At 39.7% G+C, this 22,553-nt stretch overlaps 1 protein-coding gene across 1 annotated transcript in view; it reads left to right on the forward strand.

The window, feature by feature from the left end:
- The first annotated feature begins 1,117 nt into the window (after window positions 1–1,117).
- Window positions 1,118–22,553, forward strand: part of OPN5 (opsin 5) — a 43,162-nt gene continuing 21,726 nt past the window's right edge. Inside the window, exons 1-4 of the mRNA XM_011986880.1 lie at window positions 1,118–1,269; window positions 5,560–5,679; window positions 10,825–10,995; window positions 14,252–14,586. Coding sequence (XP_011842270.1) covers window positions 1,140–1,269; window positions 5,560–5,679; window positions 10,825–10,995; window positions 14,252–14,586 — 756 coding nt within the window. The 5' untranslated portion in view covers window positions 1,118–1,139. The remainder of the gene's footprint in view (window positions 1,270–5,559; window positions 5,680–10,824; window positions 10,996–14,251; window positions 14,587–22,553) is intronic.

Raw genomic sequence — 22,553 nt, forward strand, 5'->3', positions numbered from 1 at the left:
CAAGCATATATTGATTCGGCATGGGACCCTGAGGAAATCTGTTATACAAGAGCTATATCTTGATGGATGGGCAAGTTTGGGAACAGTAAGCATCTCAGCATATAATAAATAAACAGGACCCCCTATTCATAATGTGCTTTTGAATCCAATATCCTATTGCTCCTACAATAAGCCTGAGTGATGGGTAAGGAGACTGCCCATTTTACAGATGAAGTGGTTGCAGTTCAGAGAGTTTAAATAATTTGCTCAAGATCAGAGAGTGGGTATCAGAGTTGGACTCCAACCCTCCTCTTATGATTCTGAATCTAAGGTGGAGGACAGGACTGGACAGCCAGCTGGGCAGGAGGAATCTTTGGGGAGGAGAGAGTTTACCAGAAGAAGAGGCAGTCAAAGGGGAATCAGGAGTTTGAAAGGTAAAGACAAACTTTGACTTGGGGTAGGTCTTGGGATGTGGTGCAGCTGGCAGCCAAAGATTTCTCCTATAGCTTTCTGACCACCTCAGGGAGAAGGATTTGGAATGAACATTAGCACATGACTGTCCTCAAATTGTGTGTAGGAGACAGTAGTTTTAGCTAACTGGCCACTGATAGGGTCACTAGCCTTCCTCTGTAAGCTGTAAATTGGCAGTTAGAAAGGGGTTAAATTCATGTCTTTTGCAAAGGTGAATAACATGGTTAGATATCTGCCGATCACTCTGTCACCACCTGTGAGGCACACAACTCTGTTCCACTTGCTGCCTGATACAACGCCCGAAATTGTTGCCTAGAGAGCTGAACAGTGACATCTACTGGTTCGATTTGAAATATGCAAGTTCAAAAGAGAAACAGCCACATTAGTATTTCTTCCCCTTTCAAAACAAATAGTAATAATCATGCCAAAGGAATGACTCTTCCAAAGGAGTAAATGAAGGTTTGGATAATCTGCCAACTGAATAATTGAGTAATGACATAATTGGATCATTGAAAAAAAATGTTAACATTTTTACCAGTTATTAATTAGAGAATCATGCATGACCCTGGGGACTTGCTTTTTGTTTTAAAACAGGAGCCACGATTATGAAATGGTTCAAGCTGGCTTATTCGTGTCTGTTGAGATCTCTTCTGGTCTGCTTTTCAGACTCCTCCTGGTTCGAGAACAGAATGGCGTTAAATCACACTGCCCTGCCTCAGGATGAGCGCCTGCCACATTACCTTCGAGATGGGGATCCCTTTGCTTCCAAACTTTCTTGGGAAGCGGATATAGTGGCTGGCTTTTACCTGACAATAATTGGTAAGCTTCCTTAATTCTTCTGTGCAAAGGCTGCATTTAGAAAATTCATGGGCTGATATGTTAATTTTGTCAAAGGATTCTGGTACTTAAGTGGATAGTTTAGAGGAGGCGAAGAGCGGGTAAGGGTAGAAGATGGAATGGCATTATGGCATTCAATAAATGTTTCCTAGAAATGACTCTCTATTATCATTATTACTGGGAATAAAATTCCATTGATAATCTGAGAACTCAGAGCAAAATTATTTATCTTGAGATTGTATTTCATTTTGGTTACTTTGGGAGTAGATTTACTTTCTGAATACCACAATTAATGATAATGATATTTTATTTAAACAGAGTGCTTTTCTTTTATGTTTGTGATATAATCATAAGATTTTAGGTTGAGAATGGGCCTTAGAAATAATCTAGGTCAGTCTCCTGTTCTCACAACTGAGCAAACTCGATTGTGCTGTAGTAATGGTGGAAACACTGAGTTTACTTCACCTAAAAGTAAAGCTACATCATGACAGCATAGCTAAGCCATTTTGGTGAGAGTTGAAAAATGTATTGGTGTTAAATGGAAGAAAGTCCAGGGTCAAAAGATTTTTGTGCATAATTGACGAAGGGGTGCACCTGCTTCTAGACCGCACAATCTCATTCATTCAGTAGCCACATGTGGCTTTTCCAAATTGAAAGGGACTCTAGTGTAAATACTTACCAGATACTGAAGGCTCAGTACAAGAAACAGTGATATAAGATGTCTCATTAATAATTTTTAAAAATTAAATACATGTTGAACCTACAACATTTTGGGTATGTTAAGCTCAGTAAAATACATTATTAAAATTAATTTACTGTAAATTTTTAATTTATAAATTAAATTTTTACTTGGTACATTTTTACTTTGTTTAATGTGGCTACCAGAAAATTTTAGTATCCATATGTGGCTCGCATTTCTGGCTTACATTGCATTTCTATTGGACAGCACTAGTCTAGACAATTAGGATGTAACCACCATACTGTTCTTAAATTTAAAATTGTTGTTTTAAATTTGGGTGACCAGTGTGAAGGTGGGTTATGTCTTTAGGTTTCTTTGCCTTTACTTTTTTCAGATGTTGGGTCAAACTTGCTCTCTTTCTCTTTTCTCTTTGTTTCTATCTTTTTCTTCCACCCTTCTTCCCTCCCTTCCTCCCTTTCTCTCTTTTTCTCCCTCTCTCATCTATTTATTACTGGCTAAGAATTTCATGTAACCTCCTGAAATTAGCAAAACTCATTAGAAAATACTTGATACCCCTCTATGGTCAGTGCTTGAGGCAAAAGGAACTCATGCGATTCAACCAAATTCTGCTGTAAAGTGATTCCCTGGATCCTTGTCTTTATTGTTGTTAGTGTTTTACTAGTTTACATTCTGTTTCTGATAAATGAGTCCCCATCTCTTTTCCACATAAATATATATTGAGCACCCACTCTTTGCCACTGTTTTAAGTTGCTGGGAATAGAGCAGCGAATAAAATGGGCAAACGTTCTGCTGGAACAGCGACTATCTTACCTCTGTAAAATCCACATTGCATTTTTATTAAACTTAAGTACTTTCAATTACCAGAAAAGGCAGAAAAATAAGCAACTTGATCAATTGAATTTAGCATAGCTCCATCACTTTCAAGGAATGAATTAAAAAGTAACATCAATAACCTGACAAATCTCTCCAGACAACACAAAATAGAGAGGCATGTCAGTCCATTCCCAATCTTTAGCAGGGAGGATTGCAGGAAAAGGCAACTGGGGTGGGGGAAAATCAGAAATTCCCACCTGACGCACATGGAGTTGGAAGGAAAATCCACAATCATATTCCAGTGGGTTTGCTGAGATGGAGCCAGAAAAACAGGTTCAAAAATAGTGCTTGGACATGGGGAGCTTCAGGAGGATCAGGGCACTGGGAGGTGCAGCCAATGGTATGTTAGAGAACAGTCATGCAGGGTGAGGAGAGGGGTCAGCAGGAGGGGTTTGGACTCACCTTAGATCCACTTCTTGGACTTGGCCGTGTGTCTGGTTTTCACTCTCCTAGAATAGGCTAGTGTAGATGTGACAAGATTCCTTTTTTTTTTTTTTTTCGAGATAGAGTCTTACTCTGTCACCTAGGCTGGAGTGCAGTGGTACGATCTCAGCTCACTGTAACCCCCACCTCCCAAGTTCAAGTGATTCTCATGCCTCAGCCTCCTGAGTAGCTGGGGCTACAGGTGCGCACCGCCATGTTTGGCTAATTATTGTATTTTTTTAATAGAGACGGGTTTTGCCATGTTGGCCAGGCTGGTCTCGAACTCCTGGCTTCAAGTGATCTGCCCCCCTCAGCTTCCCCAAATGTTGGGATTACAGGCGTGAGCTACCGCGCCTAGCCAACATGTGTGCGTCCAGATTGCTTTTAAGAGGCCAGAGTGGATTAAACATTCTTGGTGGGCTTTGTTAAATACTAGAAGTCTTAAGAGACAATTGAAATATACCAATATAAATCTAAGTTTGAAACACAGGAGACATAAATTACAAACCCATTTTCTACCGTCCACACTTTTACTATTATCATAAATACTAAGTTTATTAATAGTTAATATATATGACATTTTTATATCCATAAATGAGATAGGATTTTATCATCTAAAAGTGTCCCTACTTGGGTCTTTGTCTTCTTAATCTGGTTGTCTTTTCACTAATATTAAGAATAAATTTGCTTTCTCCTGACACTTATCTATAACATACTGCTTGTCAGAATAATTTACATGTAATGAATAGAGAGGTGACTATTTTTTGATAATGCTTTGGGCACTGGGTAAAACTTTATGAAGCAAGGTCAGTAAAGAAAATGTAAGGAAGGAAAAGTAAGAAAACAAATACTTTCAAAAGAGAGGTAGACAGATAAAAGGTGTTTCAATGAGCCTTGGGTATCAAATGAAAATGGATACTTGTTTTCACTCTTTTTGGATACAAAGTAGGTGGCATTAAGTTTATAATTTTTCAGGCCACGTTTTCTCATTTTGCTTTCCTAGCTGGTTTCCTTGAGTGAGCCCTAAGTTTCATTATAGTTGGTTTGCTCTGGAACTCCGTAATCTCTTTTACTTTTCTCTTCTTCTGCTCTATGAAAGCTAAAGAGGTTTTAATGGACCATTAGGCAGTGCTGACTCCAGGGAGTCAGAATTTCCTAAGAGCACAATGCAGTTAGCTCCTGGTGGTTTCACACCATCAGCTGAATCACACATTTCTTTCTTTGCCCCCAAAATGAATGGTGGTGGAGAAGTAGAAATTAAAACAGCAAACTCTGGGTTTCTCCTGTTAATACTCTCCTTATTCCTTACTACTAAAGGCAGCTGTACCAGATTCTCATTTATACACAGCTACACTATGAAGCAAGAATTCCTGAAGAAAATCTACTCTACATGTTAAGCTATGGAAGTAGGTGTATTCTTTTCTTAAATAAAGTCAGTAGGGATTGGGTCTTTTTGGATTTAAACTGGGTGTGTAAGAACTTTCGAACAGTTTCATTGTAATGCCAAAGGCAATTAGTCATTAATAAAAGGATATGAAAAAAGTGGGAACACACTTCTGGCATTGTTGGTAGGTTCGGTGGGTTGAGGGTCACTTTCTCTCCCCTTGGTGGGAGGGACAGTGCCCAGGTTCTCGATTGTCACCCACTTACCCTTGATGTCTAGTCCAGTAGCAGCTGAAGGCTGTCCTATCTGCCAGACACTCAGTGTCCGTGTCTCCCAAAGAGGCAAAAGTCCTGGGGCTTCTCTGGGAGATGTCCATTTTCTTGAAGGGAGTTACGCCAGCCATACCTGGCCTCTGCCTCTCCTGAACACTGGCGCTCCCTTAGGAGTTCACAGTGATGCTGAAGGCACCTTCTTTGGTTGGCTTCATCTTCAGAATTTATCAAGAGCTAAGGGTTTAACCCTACTGATCAGAGGGAGGGAGTTCTATAAAGCCAATGATCTATAAAAATGGCTGAGGAAAGTACTCCACCCCTGGGGGCCAGGACAAGAACTGACCATTGGGACTCCCACACTTTCCTGAGCCTCGCGGGGAAGTTAGCGATGCCTTTTTCTGGGTAAGTTCAGTCTTATAATCCCTGACTCCTGCCCCATTGGCCTGTCACTCACAACTCATGCTTTTTACTTCATCTTCTTAATTTAGATTTTTTTATTTAGAGTCCTCTCACTACCCTCTAAATCTATGGTGTCCATTTTTGAAGTTGAGAAGTGTTTCATATCTGAGTGAACTCTAAATCCTAGTGTTAACGATGGGAATTTTTATTTTTCCTTGTAGGGATTCTGTCTACATTTGGAAATGGATATGTCCTTTATATGTCTTCTAGACGAAAGAAGAAGCTGAGACCCGCTGAAATAATGACTATCAATTTAGCTGTCTGTGATCTGGGGATTTCAGGTAACACAACCATGCTGTTTTTTTCTTTGTGGGCTTAAACTCTGCCCCATTCTAAAGTACTCACTGTCTCAGACGTCAACCCCTGACATCTCTTCCCTTCATATCTCCTTCCACTCTTTGCTTCACAAATCATCTTTCAGACTTTTGTGGTAAATCAATGGGGTGCTGTCCGGTTGACAAGACGATTCATTTAATATTTATTGAGTCTTTTCTGTGTGTCAGGCATGTTAGATGCTGAACGCACAATTTGAAATAATACATGATACCTCAGATGTCTCAAACTGTAGTGGGCTAAATGATTCAGAAACCAGAAATCAGGAGGGAAGTCCCGGGTCAATATTTTAAGCTTTTTTACACCTCTTCAACCCTTATGGAAGTCTGATTAATATAAACATCAACAGGAATCTTGAAGGGTAAATGACAGTTGAAGACAGCTGAGAGGTGAATATAAGAAGAGGAAAGAAGTGCCCTGCTGATGATATATGTAATCATGACTTAGTGACACATCTGAAGCATAGCAAGCTTCTGGTTCAGTGGTCCTCAAACGCAACTCACAAAATATCATCTGGGGAAGTTCTGAATTAGGTGGTTGAGAATGTTACCTGGGGATCAGGATATTTAAAATGAGAATCTACAGGTATGTTAATGTGTGGCTAAAATTGAGAACCACTGGCTTCTTTTTCACTTCTCTAATAACACGGCAAGGAGGAGTTGGAATAAGATTTCTCCTTCACCATAATTCACTTTTAAAAATACAAGCCATTTTAAGTAAATCATTCTTCACCTTCTTCTATACAAATTCAGAGTTGCTTAGACCGACTCTAATCTGTCCTTGAATCCCAACACCTGCTTTTATCTTCTGGTTTTAGGTCATTAGAGTCGGGTAATCTGTTTGAACAGTATACAGCAGCTCCTCTTACCATTAGAAACTTGTTAGTAGTTTCCCATCAAAAACCTTCTTTAAAAAATGTTTTCTGGCTGGGCACAGTGGCTTGCACCTGTAATCCCAAAGCTTTGGGAGGCTGAGTTGGGTATCAAGTTTGAGGCCAGGAGTTCAAGATCAGCCTGGGCAATGTAGTGGGACTTTACCTCTACAAAACAAATTTATCCTTGAAGTCTGGGTGTTGGGTAAAACTACAGAAAACAAATGAACAAAGAATAGCTGGGACTTGATGAAGTTCAGGAGTTCAAGGCTGCAGTGAGCTATGATAGTACCACTGCACTCCAGCCTGGGTGAAAAAGTGAGACCTTAATTTAAAAAAAGAGTTTTCTGATATTTGTTTTTCTCTTCATAAGTGGATTTTTCTGCCGATCTCTAAAAACAAGGCTCAATACTAATCCTCCGCGTTCTGAGTCACAGTTTAGCACATAGCAGATGTGTGCTCACTCAGAGTTTCCATGGTCTGGGTTATCTGGGAAGGCTTTACTGAGTATGGACCTGCATAAACATTATGAACCCTTATGATGAATGCACATGCACATTAAGAAGAACACGACATGCCTGGTGTTGTGAAAACAATCAGGACGAACCCCAGGGGATTTGTGAGGCTGCAGAATGGCTGCCATTTTCACCCGTTGCCACGCGATGGCGGTGTCGCAACAGGAACGGTAGCTTTCCCGGCCAGCTCGCCGCGCGGGCCCCTCAGGTGCTCTACCTGGTATTGAGTTTAACATGCCTGAATGAAACCTGTCATTCCAGCCACCTCCTTCATCGGTGAATAATAGCAGGCTCATTGCTGAATTAGACTAGGCTTGAATAAAAATGTCCTTAATTGGCCTGATGCATTGAAACATGCTTTCAGCCAAGCAAGTCGGCTCTAGAATGGCACAAACCACCTCATTACTCTGCTTATGTCTTCAGAGTAATTCACCAGAAACCATTTTCTTTCATATAACAGCTTTCTCTAACCCAGATCATTTTTTTCAACTTCTGAGCATCTACAATACATTTTCCCTTCCAATAAACCTTAAAACTTTGCCTGCTTTATTTTTTTCTTGCTCAGCTATATTCCATTATAAGCACCTCCTAGAGGCCAGATGTATGGCATCTATGCAACTAATACTTGTTGACTAAATATCAAGGGCTCCCAGTCGTGCATATTGTATACACGTGTTATATTAGGCTAACCTCTTAGGAGAAAGTCGTGTTATATTAGGATAACCTGGGCGGGGGGAGGTGTTAAAATGCCTGAACTCGCTCCAGATAAGTGACAATATTGGGAGGTTTGTGGGGAGGGATGGAACCCTGGATGCTGATATTTCAAAGCAAAGCAAAACAACCCCTCCAGCAATGCTAATGTGCAACTGGGTTCCGGAAACATTCTATTAAGCGGAAGAGAGAGAGAGACATTCTAGATGACACCCCAAAGGTTAATCCAAAGCTCTACTGAAGAAGGAAGCTTGAAATCGCTTTTGCTAATCAGGATCCCAGGCATAACAGATGTAATTTTACTCCATTCTGTCACGTTCACTTGCCTTTTTGCTGCCTTTAGCACCCACCTGGCTGACACCCACCTCAAGCCTTTTAGTTTGCTGTTTCCTCTGCCTCTAATCCTTTCCCTCCAGAAGTTTGTTTGACTTCTTTCCCACCGATTTAGGTATCTACCTAAATGTCACATCTCAGAGAAGTCTTCCCTAATGTCTCTACGTAAAACAACGATTTCCGTCTACCTGCCTTCTCTGCTTTATTTTCCTTCGCTGTACTAATCACTACCTATCGTTCTGTCATACCACATCTTATATTACAAATTTAGGTTTTTTTGAGTGTGTCTGCTTTTCCTGTTAGAAAATAAACTTGTCAGTCTTGATGTCCACTTTGTCCTCTAGCACCTTGCTCTGTGTTTCTTGAACACTAGGCATTGAAAAATTAGTTGTTGAACGGGAAAAAACCCCACAAACCCAAATAGTTATTTTACACTCCATTTCCTTGTGGACTTACTGGAATTAGGAGGCTCTCATATGAGGGCACCCAGTCTCGCAAGCTGAAAGGTGGCACTAGCCGTCTAGACAACTAGAGGAGATGTGTGTCCAGCTTGCAGAAGGCACTTGGTACATTTGTGTTGATTGACTGAACTAACAGGAACTCCTGAAAACTTTTGTATACCATAGAGTAATACACCTGGGAGGGCTGGGCGCTAGCACCTGGAGGCTGTGAATATCAGTTACTTAGCTTTCCTAAAGCATTGAGGTTAGGGAACCTTCTTTTGTGATGTAGTTCAGTTAGAGGTTTGAAGAGCTTCCTCAGCACATATTATTTTTTTTTATTTGGGGGACTGAATACAATAACTGAATAGGGAGGGCTACAGGGTATTATGTAAAAGTAGAAGAATGCTTTCTAGAAAGTAAAAAAAAAAAAAAATTCTAATAGAGGCCTGAGGAATAAATAGTTTAAATCCTGGAAATCTGGATCTGGTTGTAAACAGCTTGGACCTCACATTTACTGAAATAGCTATATCATATTTGAATAAGACATAACTTAAGAAGAAAGAAAGATATAACTGAAACAGAAGGAAATGTGGAAATCTGGTTCTAACTTCAACAAAAAGGATTTTTAAATAAAATTTCTAAACAATTTTTTTTAAAAAGTGAATTTTTTTTGAAATTTTTTTTGAAAAAGACGACTTAGAAGCTGAATATATAAAACAGGTGAAAAAATTATCTTTCCTGATTGACAGAAGGTGGAGCATGGAGCCTTGGGTGCTTAATATTTCCTTCCCTAAATGACCTACCTACTTCCCCTTCAGGGTACTCTCCACTCTCTCTCTCTTTCTCCCTCTCTCACTCTCTTGTAGAAGAGCTCCATGAATCCTCTGGGGTCTAGGCAGGAATACACATGAAAATTGCTGGGCTATATAATTATTCTCCCTACTTCACCTCCCCGCATCCTATTGCTTCCCTGTGAATATTCAACTTTCTGGGGTTTCTTAAGCACTTTTTATTCATTGATAATAACAAGGAAATAGCAAAAGACTAAATATGTTCTATTTTTTAAATAAATAAAAGGACAAATTCACATTTCAGAGAAAGTTGTCCACATCATTCTTTAAAATGTGTCTGGAACTCACACCTTCTTTCTCCAGTGCTCTTTAGAATCTTTATTCTCCAGAGTGCTGTTAAACCTCCCCCTTTTCTATATTCACAGCAGTTAGTTCCCTGCTTCTCTAATTAAGGCTTTCTCTGATAGAGAACCTCTCTCTTTCCTCTCCCAAACCCCATTCACAGACACTTAACTCCTAAAGTACAAGGTTATCTTGGGGTGTTAGAAACCATATTCCTGCTAGAAGGATGCAGCTGCCAAAAGAAAACAGAAACCAAATTCCCCTTTGCATTATAAGGAATCTCATGCTTTATACTGGTTCTAAAATATCCCACTTGGACGAAGATGAGGTGGATGTAAATCACCATTTTGCATATTTTTTTGTCTTTCTCCTCTTTTTCTTCATTTTCTCTTTCTCCATCTCTTCTTTCCTCTATTCATGGAGACAATTTTCTGGGAGTTTTATTATTAAGAAAAGTTGCATTGGTCCCAGGAACGTAAGTATGTTTCAAAAACAAATCTATTAGTAACCAGCATTAACCGATTCAATGAGCAAAAAAGTTATGATCACCTCAGTAGATGCAGAAAAAGCATTTAATAAAACTTAACGTCTATTTCTGGTAAAAAGAAAAAATCGGAACAGACTAGTGTGAGAAAGAACTTCTGTAGAACAGAAAAGTTGTGCTTGAAGAGGGTATTTTCTCTCAGAGGTTTTATATGTTGCCCCTTTCTCTATGCCTTTCGAATGAAGGACTGCAATAAAATGTTAAAAGTGACAAGATCGTTGTCCCTGGCTACTAGTATCATGTCTGTAACTCCTGAAACCAGGTCTCTTTGAGACAGTTTTTTCAAAAGTAATACTTACTTAAACGTTTTCCTTCTATATCCTTTCACTGTCTTGGCTATTGGGATGACTGAAAGTCCTCTCTGGGTAGCTCCAAACTGAGTTTATTCATAGATAACTGCTGGACTTTTATTAATCTAGGAACGGGTGTGTGTGTGTGTTCACATGTGCCCTGTGCTTTAGGGGAGGAGGTTCAGGTGAGTTGAGGTAGGCGGGGAAATAGTAACCAGAGGAACCTCTGTTGACAAGTCACCTGGTGCTCTAGTTGTAGGCAAGCCGTTCACCATCATCTCTTGCTTCTGCCACCGCTGGGTGTTTGGCTGGATTGGCTGCCGCTGGTATGGATGGGCTGGATTTTTCTTTGGCTGTGGAAGCCTTATCACCATGACTGCTGTCAGCCTGGATCGATATTTGAAAATCTGCTATTTATCTTATGGTAAGTTGGCAGGTTTCTCATTCCCTGATAGTTAAAGCTAGGTGGATTGAGTGTTAGAACTGTACATGTTTTATGCAGGTAATAAACAAAGATTATGAATAACCTCAGAGATCAAGAATATTTCTATTTATAGCCTATCATCTTGTTCTGACATGTTTAAGGATTTTAACCGATGTCAAAGTAGACTTCTTTTAATACGTATTTTATAGTAATGTCTGGTGTTTGGTTACAATGCTTTAAAAAAGTATCATTTTCTTGTAGAGCGTGTAAGCTTCTATCATGTTTTTCATGCAAACAAAAGAAATAAAGTGCATCGAAAGGGTGTTAAGTCCAAGATGTTTAGCTCATTCCCCACCTAGTAAGTGTAATTGTAAGAAAAGCTGTTTAAGATTCTCCCTTAGGACTCCTGCTCCCTGTAATTTCAGAGATAAGGAATTCCAGAAAGTTCACCTCCAAGTTAGAGTCATGTAGCTGTTTCTGCATGCAAGGACACACATGTAGAAATATCCCTCAACATATTTTTTTTTTGTAGCGTTGGTTGGTAGAAAGATGAGTGATTACAAGAATTGGTGAATCAGCAGAATATAAGTTTCCAGGGCCTAAATATATGTTTTTTAATGATTAGACCATTCTACAGGTTAAAAATAATTTCTAACACTTTTGTTTCTTGGAGCTCTCGGAATTTATTAAACCTGAGAGAACTGCATTTGGGCCTTTAAGTTTAATATTGAGAACCAGGCACAAACCAAGGAATAGTACAGGCTTCCTCTGGATAAAGCTGCTTTGATTGTCAATCTGTCGATTAGAGTGGTTGTGACGGGCGACAGACTGTGGTGTCAGAGCAGGGCCTGGAGACTGAGATGGGAAAAATCAAGTTGACCCGACACTGTCAATGTAGTAGAATTTCCCTTTATATTGTTATAGATTACATTCCCCAAACTCTAAAGAATCCCTTCTTGGGTGGGTGGGAGGTGGGAGCTTGTGAGCCATCCTCTTCATCATCCAGCACTACTTTTTTTTTTTTTTTAAATTTACATCTCCTTTTTTAAACATTTAAAACTTCCAATAGAAATAGCTTGAATCAAAATTTCCAGTAGGATATAAAATATACAACTATACATATTCTGTGTGACGTCAACATCTAATCCTTTCTATAGACTTATTTTCGCTCATACCAAAGAGATTTTAGATTTAACTGTCGATTTTATAGATAAGAAGGCAAAATAGTTAAACTTCCTGAGAGTGTTTGAGGAATACTAAACCCTGATACCTCTGTTTTTAAATATTTTCTTGAGTTTAGGCTTTGTCAATTAAAGAGATGATGCCGCCCACTCCCAGGATCATTGCAGGCCGTAACTCCATATGTGGGAACTGTGTATGTTTTCCAGCTTCTTCTAAGGTTGAACCTCAGTAGTGTGGTTTCATCATTTAATCTGATGCACTATTAAACCCTCCACACAGCGTCCCAGAATGTTGGAATTAGAAGGTCGCTTGGGGACGTGTAGACTTTTCTCCCATGTAACGTGGTAAACTGTTTTAAGGCATCCCTGAGAGACGACCACTTGGCCTCTTCTCGAATAATTCCAGTGACCAGTGACGGGGAGCTTACTACTGCACAAGGCAGCCCATTCTCTGATTGGTCTGCTCTCATTGTTACAATGTTATTCCTTATATTAAGACAAAACTGCCTCCCAGTAACCTCCACCCATTGGTCCTAGTTCTGACTTCTGGAGCAACACAGAACCAATCTACTAATCTACTCCCTCCTGTACTTGACAGCCTTTCACCATACTGGAATGTAAGTATAAAACACCTCACAAGTAACCCTAACCATAAATGCTTATACGTATGCCTATGCACATTCCCATGAATATATGTGATTACCTGTGCCAATGTTTCATTGGTTTTAGTGGAGAAGCAAGAGCTGAGTTATAATGTGGCTACATGATTGCTACCCCTATCTGGTTGGGCATGAAATTTGCATTTCATGACACAAAATGCCACATATTTGAAAAAAAATGGAGACAACAGAGTATAGAAACAATGTGTTATATTTCTTGTTAGTGCTAAATGAGATATACTTACACAGGAGTAAAACTTTCACGTTAATGTAGCACCTTCTAGTGTGCAAAGCAGGCCCCTTACATTATTTTATTTAACCCATATGCAACATAGTCTTGCATGCACCAGGTCAGTCAAAGACTAGACACAGAAGAATTAGGCCTTACTGACTTTCCAAACCTCACATTGCACTAAGCAGAGGCAGGCTCTCAGTCTATATTGAAGTAAGCATTTAGCTTTTATTGAATATATTTTGATATTTCTTCTCTGCTGACACAAAACCTAGGCAGTAAAGAGTCACTTTCCCGGCCCTCTTCGTTTGAGGTGATGAGTGAGGTGTGAAGGTAATTTCTTGTGGAGGCTGCTGCACTTAATCAGGCCGATCTGTCTTTGGTGGTTGTGTTGAACTCTGAAAATGATCACTAGTGCTTTACAGCTTTTCTTAGATGACTGCACTATTTCCTCCGCTTGGAATTCTCTTTTGGTTAACAGAAACTAGTGCTGAAAAACGGAGCTCATTTTTTGTCTTCCTGAAAATATCTTCACAGAATTACTTTGCAGAACATGATGCAACCTACCTAGATTCTCTGCCTCTCCCGCTGTGGCTGTGTGAGTGCGATTGTTGTGTGAATGATGTTTGAAGATTCCAAACCTGCTCCACAAATTACTAAACACAGTCAAGCACTTTAATCTCAAACCATTTGTGTAATGATCACGAGCCACCAAGCCCCTTCCACAAGTTCTTAGGAAGCCAGATGAGACTAGCAACACAAAAGCTGTTAGGAGGAAGGGCATTTTAAAGATACAAGCCATGTTCTGTGATTCCTCACCTCCCAGAAGGATTTTCCCTGGATGATCCACTAACACACCCTTTCCGAGATGTTTTCTCAAGGGCCTCCATTGTCTTCAGCATCCTCTCATCTCTTTCCTGTCCCTTTTCCCAGCTGTTGTCACTTCTCCCTCCCAAAGCTCCCAGATGCCTAGAGAAAACCTTCCAATTGTGTTCTCCTGGAGAAAGGCCCAAGCTCTGGAACTTTTTTCCGTTTACTCCACTCTCCCTCAGGCTTCAGTTATCTGCCCAGGTCTCCCAGAAATCAATGGAATAAATCTTTGGAGGTGGAATTTGACATATCGAGGGGAGGTATCTGGGTGTAGGGCAGATTACATCCGGGTAATGCTTTTCTTCCGCCTCCAGGGGTTTGGCTGAAAAGAAAACACGCCTACATCTGCCTGGCAGCCATCTGGGCCTATGCTTCCTTCTGGACCACCATGCCCTTGGTAGGTCTGGGGGACTACGCACCTGAGCCCTTTGGAACCTCGTGCACCCTGGACTGGTGGCTGGCCCAGGCCTCGGTAGGGGGCCAGGTTTTCATCCTGAACATCCTCTTCTTCTGCCTCTTGCTCCCAACGGCTGTGATCGTGTTCTCCTACGTAAAGATCATTGCCAAGGTTAAGTCCTCTTCCAAAGAAGTAGCTCATTTCGACAGTCGGATCCACAGCAGTCATGTTCTGGAAATGAAACTGACAAAGGTAACTGCACTAATATTTTACACACGTGTTTTCTGACCACTTACAACTTCATAGGGTAAAAAGAGTAGGGAACAGGCCGGTCGCGGTGGCTCGTGCCTGTAATCCCAGCACTTTGGGAGGCCGAGGCTGGCGGATCACGAGGTCAGGCGATCGAGACCATCCTGGCTAACACGGTGAAACCCCGTCTCTACTAAAAATACAAAAAACTAGCTGGGTGAGGGGGCGGGCGCCTGTAGTCCCAGCTACTCGGGAGGCTGAGACAGGAGAATGGCGTGAACCCAGGAGGCGGAGCTTGTAGTGAGCCGAGATCCTGCCGCTCACTCCAGCCTGGGCGACAGAGCGAGACTCCGTCTCAAAAAAAAAAAAAAAAAAAAAAAAATGGATAGGGAACGTTGGAGACTGAGAGAACTTAGAATCTCTATTCTTTACATAATTCTGAACTTTGTTGATGATTGGCTAAGCCTTTCTTTGTGGTATCTCTCTCCTCTTTCTGTCTCTATTTCCCCACTTCTCTCTTCTCTCTCTCTCTCTCTCTCTCTCTCATACACACACACACACACACACACACACACACATTTTTAATATCTACCAAATTTGTATAACCCATCCATTGAGGGTTTATCTTCTCTACTAAATAGGGTACTCTGGATTCATATTCATTATTTCAGTAATAAGGATACCTTTTATGAGTCATATAATGCCTCACAGTATTTACTGTGTTGCATGGACTTTGGGACATCATTAGGGACATTCTACCACCTCAATTATTTATAGTGTAAGAGTTTACCACATGTGCTTTACCATGGGAAGCTTTTGTTAAGAACACGAGCAGTTTCTGCAGGCTTGAGTACCTTGGTAAATGCTAGTTTCAGAGGCGGCAGTTCTTTAGATATTGTGGAGTAAGGAAAAGAACAAGACTAGAGTTTAATCCCATCACCAGTATCTGCCAGGTTTGTGACCTAGAGCTAGATATTTAGCTTTCTTGAATCTCTATTTCCTCACTTCTGTAACAGGAATAGTGATATCTGTCTCATTGGGTTATGGTGGGAATTCAAAGACATAAAGCATATTATTCTGTCATCTGGTGCATAGAAGGTGTTAAAGCAATCGTGGTTTCTCCTTTTTCCTTATGACTGTTAGGTATTACTGGTAAAGTCTAAAGCAGTGGTCCTCACATGTTCTTGATTTTTTGCCCCTATACTGAAAAAATATTTTCTAACACATGCCCTCAATATTAAATGACATACAGGTAATACCATCAAGCTTTGTATTAATTATTAACACCCTCTTATTTAACCCCCCAATTTTTGTCTTCTATTTTAAAGATAAAAATAAAGGTAGATTGAAGTTATAATTACTTCTTCCTGTATCTCAATCAATGATGTTGATTGCTGTCCTACCTTCAAGTGTTCTCACATTCACTTTGGAGACCACTGGTCTCAGGGACCCAGAGAAACACAGTTCCCTCCAGATAAGAGATGGCTTTTTAGTAAGTCAGAGCCTTGGTTCTAGTAATATGCCTCTCTCCAAATTGCAGAATTTTTGGAGTTATGCAAAGATCTCTTGGTTGCATATTGCATTAGTCTGCTCTCACACTGCTAATAAAGATGTACCTAAGATGGGGTAATTTATAAAGGAAAGAGGTTTAATTGACTCACAGTTCCACATGGCTGGGGAGGCCTAGCAAACACGGCAGAAGGCAAATGAAGAGCAAAGTCATGTCTTACACGGTGGCAGACAAGAGAGCATGTGCAGGGGAACTCCCTTTTATAGAACCATCAGATCTTGTGAGACTTATTCACCATCATGAGAACAGTATGGGAAAGTCCTGCCCCTATGATTCAATTACCTCTCACTAGGTCCCTCCCATGACACTTGAGAATTATGGGAGCTACAATTCAAGATGAGATTTGGGTGGGAGGACAGCCAAACCAAATTACATATTGTGAGCTAGATTCCTGATGGCTCCAGTTGACTGTTATGCTCAAAGTCTATGTGCCGAGTAGAGGAAGCTTTGAGGGATGTTTTCATCACTCTAAATCTGTACTGATAGCTTAATAATAGAACAGTTCTTGGACAAAAATGCAGATTCAGGAAGCATGATCTTCTTCTGTCTTATAATTGGCTATAAAGTAGGAAAATATTTTCACAGAATGAAGCATTATGAGTTAGATTCTTCATTTCTGGCTCTCCCTTTAGCTCTTATCTGCAACTTTCAAAAAAGAAATTTAAATAAATCAATCCCAGTTAAAGTTGAATTAGGTTTAATGCAAATCCTACTTTGTATCAGGTACTATTTTGGAAACTGGGCAATTGCACCAATGATGAAAATTTTGCTTTTCAATAGTTTATGGAAGTGTGCCCAGGAAACGATGTGTGGACATTCATCACACTGGTATGTGACATTGAAGTTTACTTTGTTGCCCTGTAGTTTGACGTAGCATACAGTTGCTGCATTGTCTGAGAATGTGCTTTCTTTTTGCCATCCCACTCACCTCTCTGTTTGCCATCCACTATTATGTCATTGGCCTTGACACTTTGTTGACCTTGCTCAATAAATCATCTCTCCTGTCAGTTGAATTGCTCAACTTGACCCTCTCACATTCTAGCATCTTGTTCTTTTGTGTATTCTTGAGGAGTGAGCAGTTTGTCTAGTCAATGCTTCTGGAACTCATTCTACATATGAGGTATAGCTCAGCATATACATTTAATTTGATTTGTTATTATTCTGCTTGACTTGGACTGGGTAGATAAAATAGGCTCGCCCTAGACCAGGTTAAACGAAATGTTAAACAAAGTGTAGGAATACATATGTGTAATTTTGTTATATATATATATATATTCTTTTAATTTATATACCAAGTGATATTATAGCACATAATAGGTAATACTATATTAAGAATGTGTCTATATTTTGTTTATATAAACCTGTATTAAAATAACCTAAATACAAAACATCTCTAATTATTAATATTTGTGCAGAAAATTTAAGCTAAAATTCAACCCATATTGAAAAATGAACCTAGTCAATGTTTAGACCAGTCAGTGCTTCTAGAACTCATTATACATATGAGTCAATGTTTTTGGAACTCATTATACATATGAGGTATAGCTCAGCACGTATGCCATTTAATTTGATTTATTGTGTTATTCTGTTTGACTTGGACTGGGTAGATCAAATAGTTAGGCTCACTCTAGACAAGGTTAACCAAAGAAATGTTAAATGAAGTGTAGGAATACATATGTATAATTTTGTTATGTATATATGTATATTCTTTTAATTTATATACTTAATGACATATCACATAATATGTAATATATTAATAATGTGTCTATTTCATTTATTTATGTACACATTATATAAACCTATCTTAAAATAACATAAACACAAAATGTTTCTAATTATTAATATTTGTACACAAAATGTAAGACAAAATTTAACCCATATTGAGAAACAAACATAACTACTGTGACATCTTCTGTACTAAATTTAAACTATTTTTAACTACTACTCAATTTTGACCTTGATTTTTCCTACTGAGTAAAAAAAATAAGTAGAAACCACCTTATACTGGACCCTTCCATAGCCTTAGCAACCTTTTTGCTCATTTAGCTACTGCTCAGGATTGTCAATTTGCTTGCTCACTTGGTGCTTCTGATCTTCAGAACAGCCTGTTCTAAAAGCTGATTACTTAAAGGTTACCTTCCGGGATTCTGAGATCAAAATCACTTACTTTTCTGTGTACTCTAATTATTTCTAGCTGGGTTATTACTGGGGCCAGTATTCTGAGGGTCTGATCTCGTGAAGCTAAAAGTTGGCATTCTCTCTGCAAGCCTTTCTCTACTTTGTAGCTTTCTTCTAATTAATTTTAAAAATCAATGGTTTTGCTAGACTTTTGTAGCAGCCTGAAATTTCACAGGCTACAAACAGAGGTGTGACACACACATATATATATACACACACACACACACACACACACACACACACACAGAGATAGATATAGATATGATTATCTTTATATTTCGATGACTCAGCATAATCTCATTTCTATGCCTGCATTTGACCTTGTAAAACTGATTTCTTATTGGACAATCAATATAAATTCTGTCAAATCAGTAATTTCTCTCCTCTTCCCAGGATTACCTAAAAGTTTCAGGAAGGTTTTCACAATGTCGGTGCTAATGGGTAGGTGACTCCTGGTCTGGGTGTTGTCATTCATTGACTCTGACATTGCTGTGATATTTAGGGTTCCTTGTGGTCTTAGTTACAGTTTTCATGGGTCACTTTGCATCTTCGTTCTTCCAACTATAAGGCATCTTTAGGCTCATCAGCACTGTAAGCTACTTCCCCACCCTTCCGCTGAAACCCCTCAGGTGTGTCTTGGGTCTTGGCTGGGACCTTGGGAAGTGAGACACATGTTTTCTGCTTTCACATCCCTGAGAATTCTGTTGTTCTTCCATCCCCATCCCTGACCCTTGGCTATTGTTCTTCCAGCCCCAATCCCAGCCCTTGGTGTTCAGCTCAGTGGGGTAGGTTCAGGACACCTTCTCCGGGTTGGTTACCAACTCCTCTGATGTCCCCACTTGCCTTTGGGGTGTAGGCCCTGTACCTATTTGGGAGTGGAAAAACTGGCTCTTATTTCCATGTACATCCTCTAAATTTTTCACACAGTAATCTTAATGCCCTGAGTCCTTTAAGCCTCTGATTGTGGATACTTAAAGTCACTTTTTTCCCTACACTCAAAACCCTTTTTCTCAATTATTTTTTCTCCTGTGAGTTTCAAATTTCTATTTTAAAACTCAGAAGCTGAGAAATGAAGGTTTTACTTCTTTGGGTACTTTTGCTTATAAAAATCTTCACACAATGCAGTGAACACTCTTGCTGCTGATTAAATAAGGGGAATAGTAGAGTCACTGCCTGAGGGGTTCTTCCTACCTGCTGCACAAAGAAAGACCACGGCATTGCAATAAAGAGTTTAATAGACATTAGGCCAGTCATGCCAGATGGGAAATGGAGTTAGTACCCAAATCAATCTCATCCAAAGCTTGTAAGTGAGGGGTATCTCAAAGGCTGTTTGGGTGAAGGGGTGGGGATTGCTCTGCAATGGGTGCTTGTTGCTGACTGGTTGGGTTGGGGATGAAATTATAGGGGGTCAAAGCTGTCCTCTTGAGCTGAGTCTGCCCAGGTGGGGCCACAGGAGCCTTGGGGTCCAGGTGTAGCTATGAGTGTCAGACATGCAAAAAACCTGAAAAGATATCTCAAAAGGCCATAGGTTCTACAATAGTGATGTTATTTGCAGGAGTAATTGGGGAAGTTGCATATCTTATAACCTCCAGAATAATGACTGACAATCATTTATGTCTGCACTTTAGCAGAACTCAGTCTCCTCTCATTTCCACCAGTTTGACAGCCTCCCATTAGCTTTTCAAAAGTGCTTGAGTTTGGGGAAAGGCCTGTTATCATTTAAACTTGAGCCTAAATGTCCCTCAAAGTCAGCCTGGCCCCAATCCTAGGAATAATTAAGGGAAAGTCAATAATTAAGGGAAAGTCAAGCTCAGTTCACTGTTAGAATTTTTCTTACTGATAAAATTTTTGCAAAGACAGTTTCAGTACAATGACAGGAAGACAATCCCAGAAGCATGAATTAGTTTTTCCAAATATTATTATGCCATACGTGTTGGTACTTCATAGTAATTCATTTAACACACATCCATCATTTACAATGTTACAGGTCTACAGTTATTATACAGATCCCCTGGGCACCTGAATTTCTCTTAGTGCCCCTTATTTATACCAGGAAGCCCTCCTGATTCTCCCTGGCTGGTTAAAGTCCACCTGCTATGTATGAGCCATCAGAGCAGTTGGCACGTTATCTTTGGTGACACTGGTCATATTTTACCGAATCACATGTTTATAACTCTCTTTTGTAAGATAGTAAGTGAGGCAAAGGAAAGTGCTGGGGGTCCTGTTTGCCACTGGACCCTATAGCCTGGCACCTGCTAGCTGTTTAATCAGGATCGCTTGAATAAATACATAATTGAATAAACGAAGTTAATCTAATTACCTTGATGAATGTTAAGAGGTCCCTTGAACCCTGGCTTGAGTGTCTCTGTTTCTTTTATATCTGACAGGGCATTTTTCTTCACTGTGCTCTTTTACATTGACTGTGAAATCCTTCTCAAACTCTTAAAGCTCCATTTCCCTTAAACGACTCCTCCCTTTTATAGCTCGTCAAATGCTATTTATCATTGAGGGGTCAGATTCAGAAGACCCCCTGTGTGGACTCTAAGGCAGTTTGTGGGAAAGTTGAACTATATTGCTTTAAAGAAAACCCAAACCAATTAATTAATTACATCCCTCTGTTCTTAGCTTAAATGTCACTTCCCAGAGAAGCATTTCCAAAAGCTGAATTCAGATCCTCCTATTAAAATGTTTCATTGCAGCTTTTACATTGTCTTCTTGGCACATGTCACAATTTTTAATTAATTTACAATTTCATACTTATTTGGGGATTATTCCTTCATTTCCTTTTTTTTTTTCCTTTGTTACCACTACTTGATGAGCCCTGAGTGGGTAACAGCCATGTTTTTTTGTTCTCTTTGTGTCCCCAGGACCTAACACAATGACCTATACATGGTAAGGGCTTAATATATATTTGTTGAAGGAAGGAAGGATTAGTTCAGAGCAATTTAATCATGAAAAAGGTTTAAACTAGGGGTCAATCCCAATTTTGCCACTAGCTCCTTGAGAGGTGTTACATAGTCAATGTGTGTTTTTTATTTTGCCTGCCAGAGGCTGAAAGACTTCTGTATCTGAGGAATTTCCAACATGTTGTTCCTTGCTTAGAGTGGGAGGAGAAGCATTGTGCCTCTTAATTTAAAAGATGCTGAAAACATCAGCCACTCATTTCCCAGAATTCCCCTACAGCTATGGACTTGGGCACCAGCCCTCAATGTGTCCCAGGAAGTAATGATATGGCCTCTAGGGGCAGGGAATTCTTTCCTGAGGCCATGGCCACAGCAGCAGTGGTTTCTGCATCAGAACCAGTTCTGTCACAGCTTTGGGTAGCATTTCTCTCTGCTTGATCTCAGTAGAAACTGCAGTTTCCCAGTGTTACTTTATGTTAACCAGTATCATTTAAATAAATGTATTTTCTGCCTCACTCACCCATAGTCAATTTCTGTTGCTTGCAACTCAGCGTCTTGATGAAATAAACCTAGAGCAAATCATTTAATCTTCCTGGGCCTTAGTTTTCTCATCTGTGAAAGAAAGTAGAGGAAGAGAATGAAATGATATCTCAGTTACCTTCTAAACTCCATGTGTCTATGAAAATGACTAGATTTGTTCAATTGTTTAAAGGTCTTTGGCAATAGCTATTGTTACTAAAACCACATGGCCTTCCAACCTGAGTATTTGTTCCTCTCCAAGACGCATATCCTCACTTCAAGGGTTTTGGGCCATCTATAACCAATAGTGAAGTCTCTCCTGTTTTGTTGAACCAGATACTTGTAAGTTATTTTCTGTTCTTTAAGCCAGCCACTGCCTAGTCAGGAAATATTGTGTTCAGTTTTGGACCAAAACCCCAAAACACAGATGCATAGAGTGACATGACCTAATTTGCCGCCTCTCTTTTCAGTTGCAGTTTTTGCTTGTTTATAGAGTAGTGGTATTTTAAGATTCGAGAAAATTGCAATTGGGAAGTGTGAAATTCTTGTTTTTCTTTTCTTGATTTTTTTTGAAGTATGAATTCATGTTTATTGCTTAGATCACAACCAGGATTCACAGATGGAAGGTACACCAAAGATGTCAGAAATTTTTTCTTTACAAGTTTATGGAGGAAGGTTTAGGATGGTTGACCTTCATTATCATTCTGTGGATAAAATAGAAAGAAGGAAGAAATTCCAACTAGACACACTCAAAGCTGTCAAATTACTTAATTTCTTAAAAGGTAATGTGAAAGCTAAGT

The sequence above is a fragment of the Mandrillus leucophaeus genome, unplaced genomic scaffold (assembly GCF_000951045.1).
Source record: "Mandrillus leucophaeus isolate KB7577 unplaced genomic scaffold, Mleu.le_1.0 Scaffold3, whole genome shotgun sequence".
Taxonomy (NCBI): Eukaryota; Metazoa; Chordata; class Mammalia; order Primates; family Cercopithecidae; genus Mandrillus; species Mandrillus leucophaeus.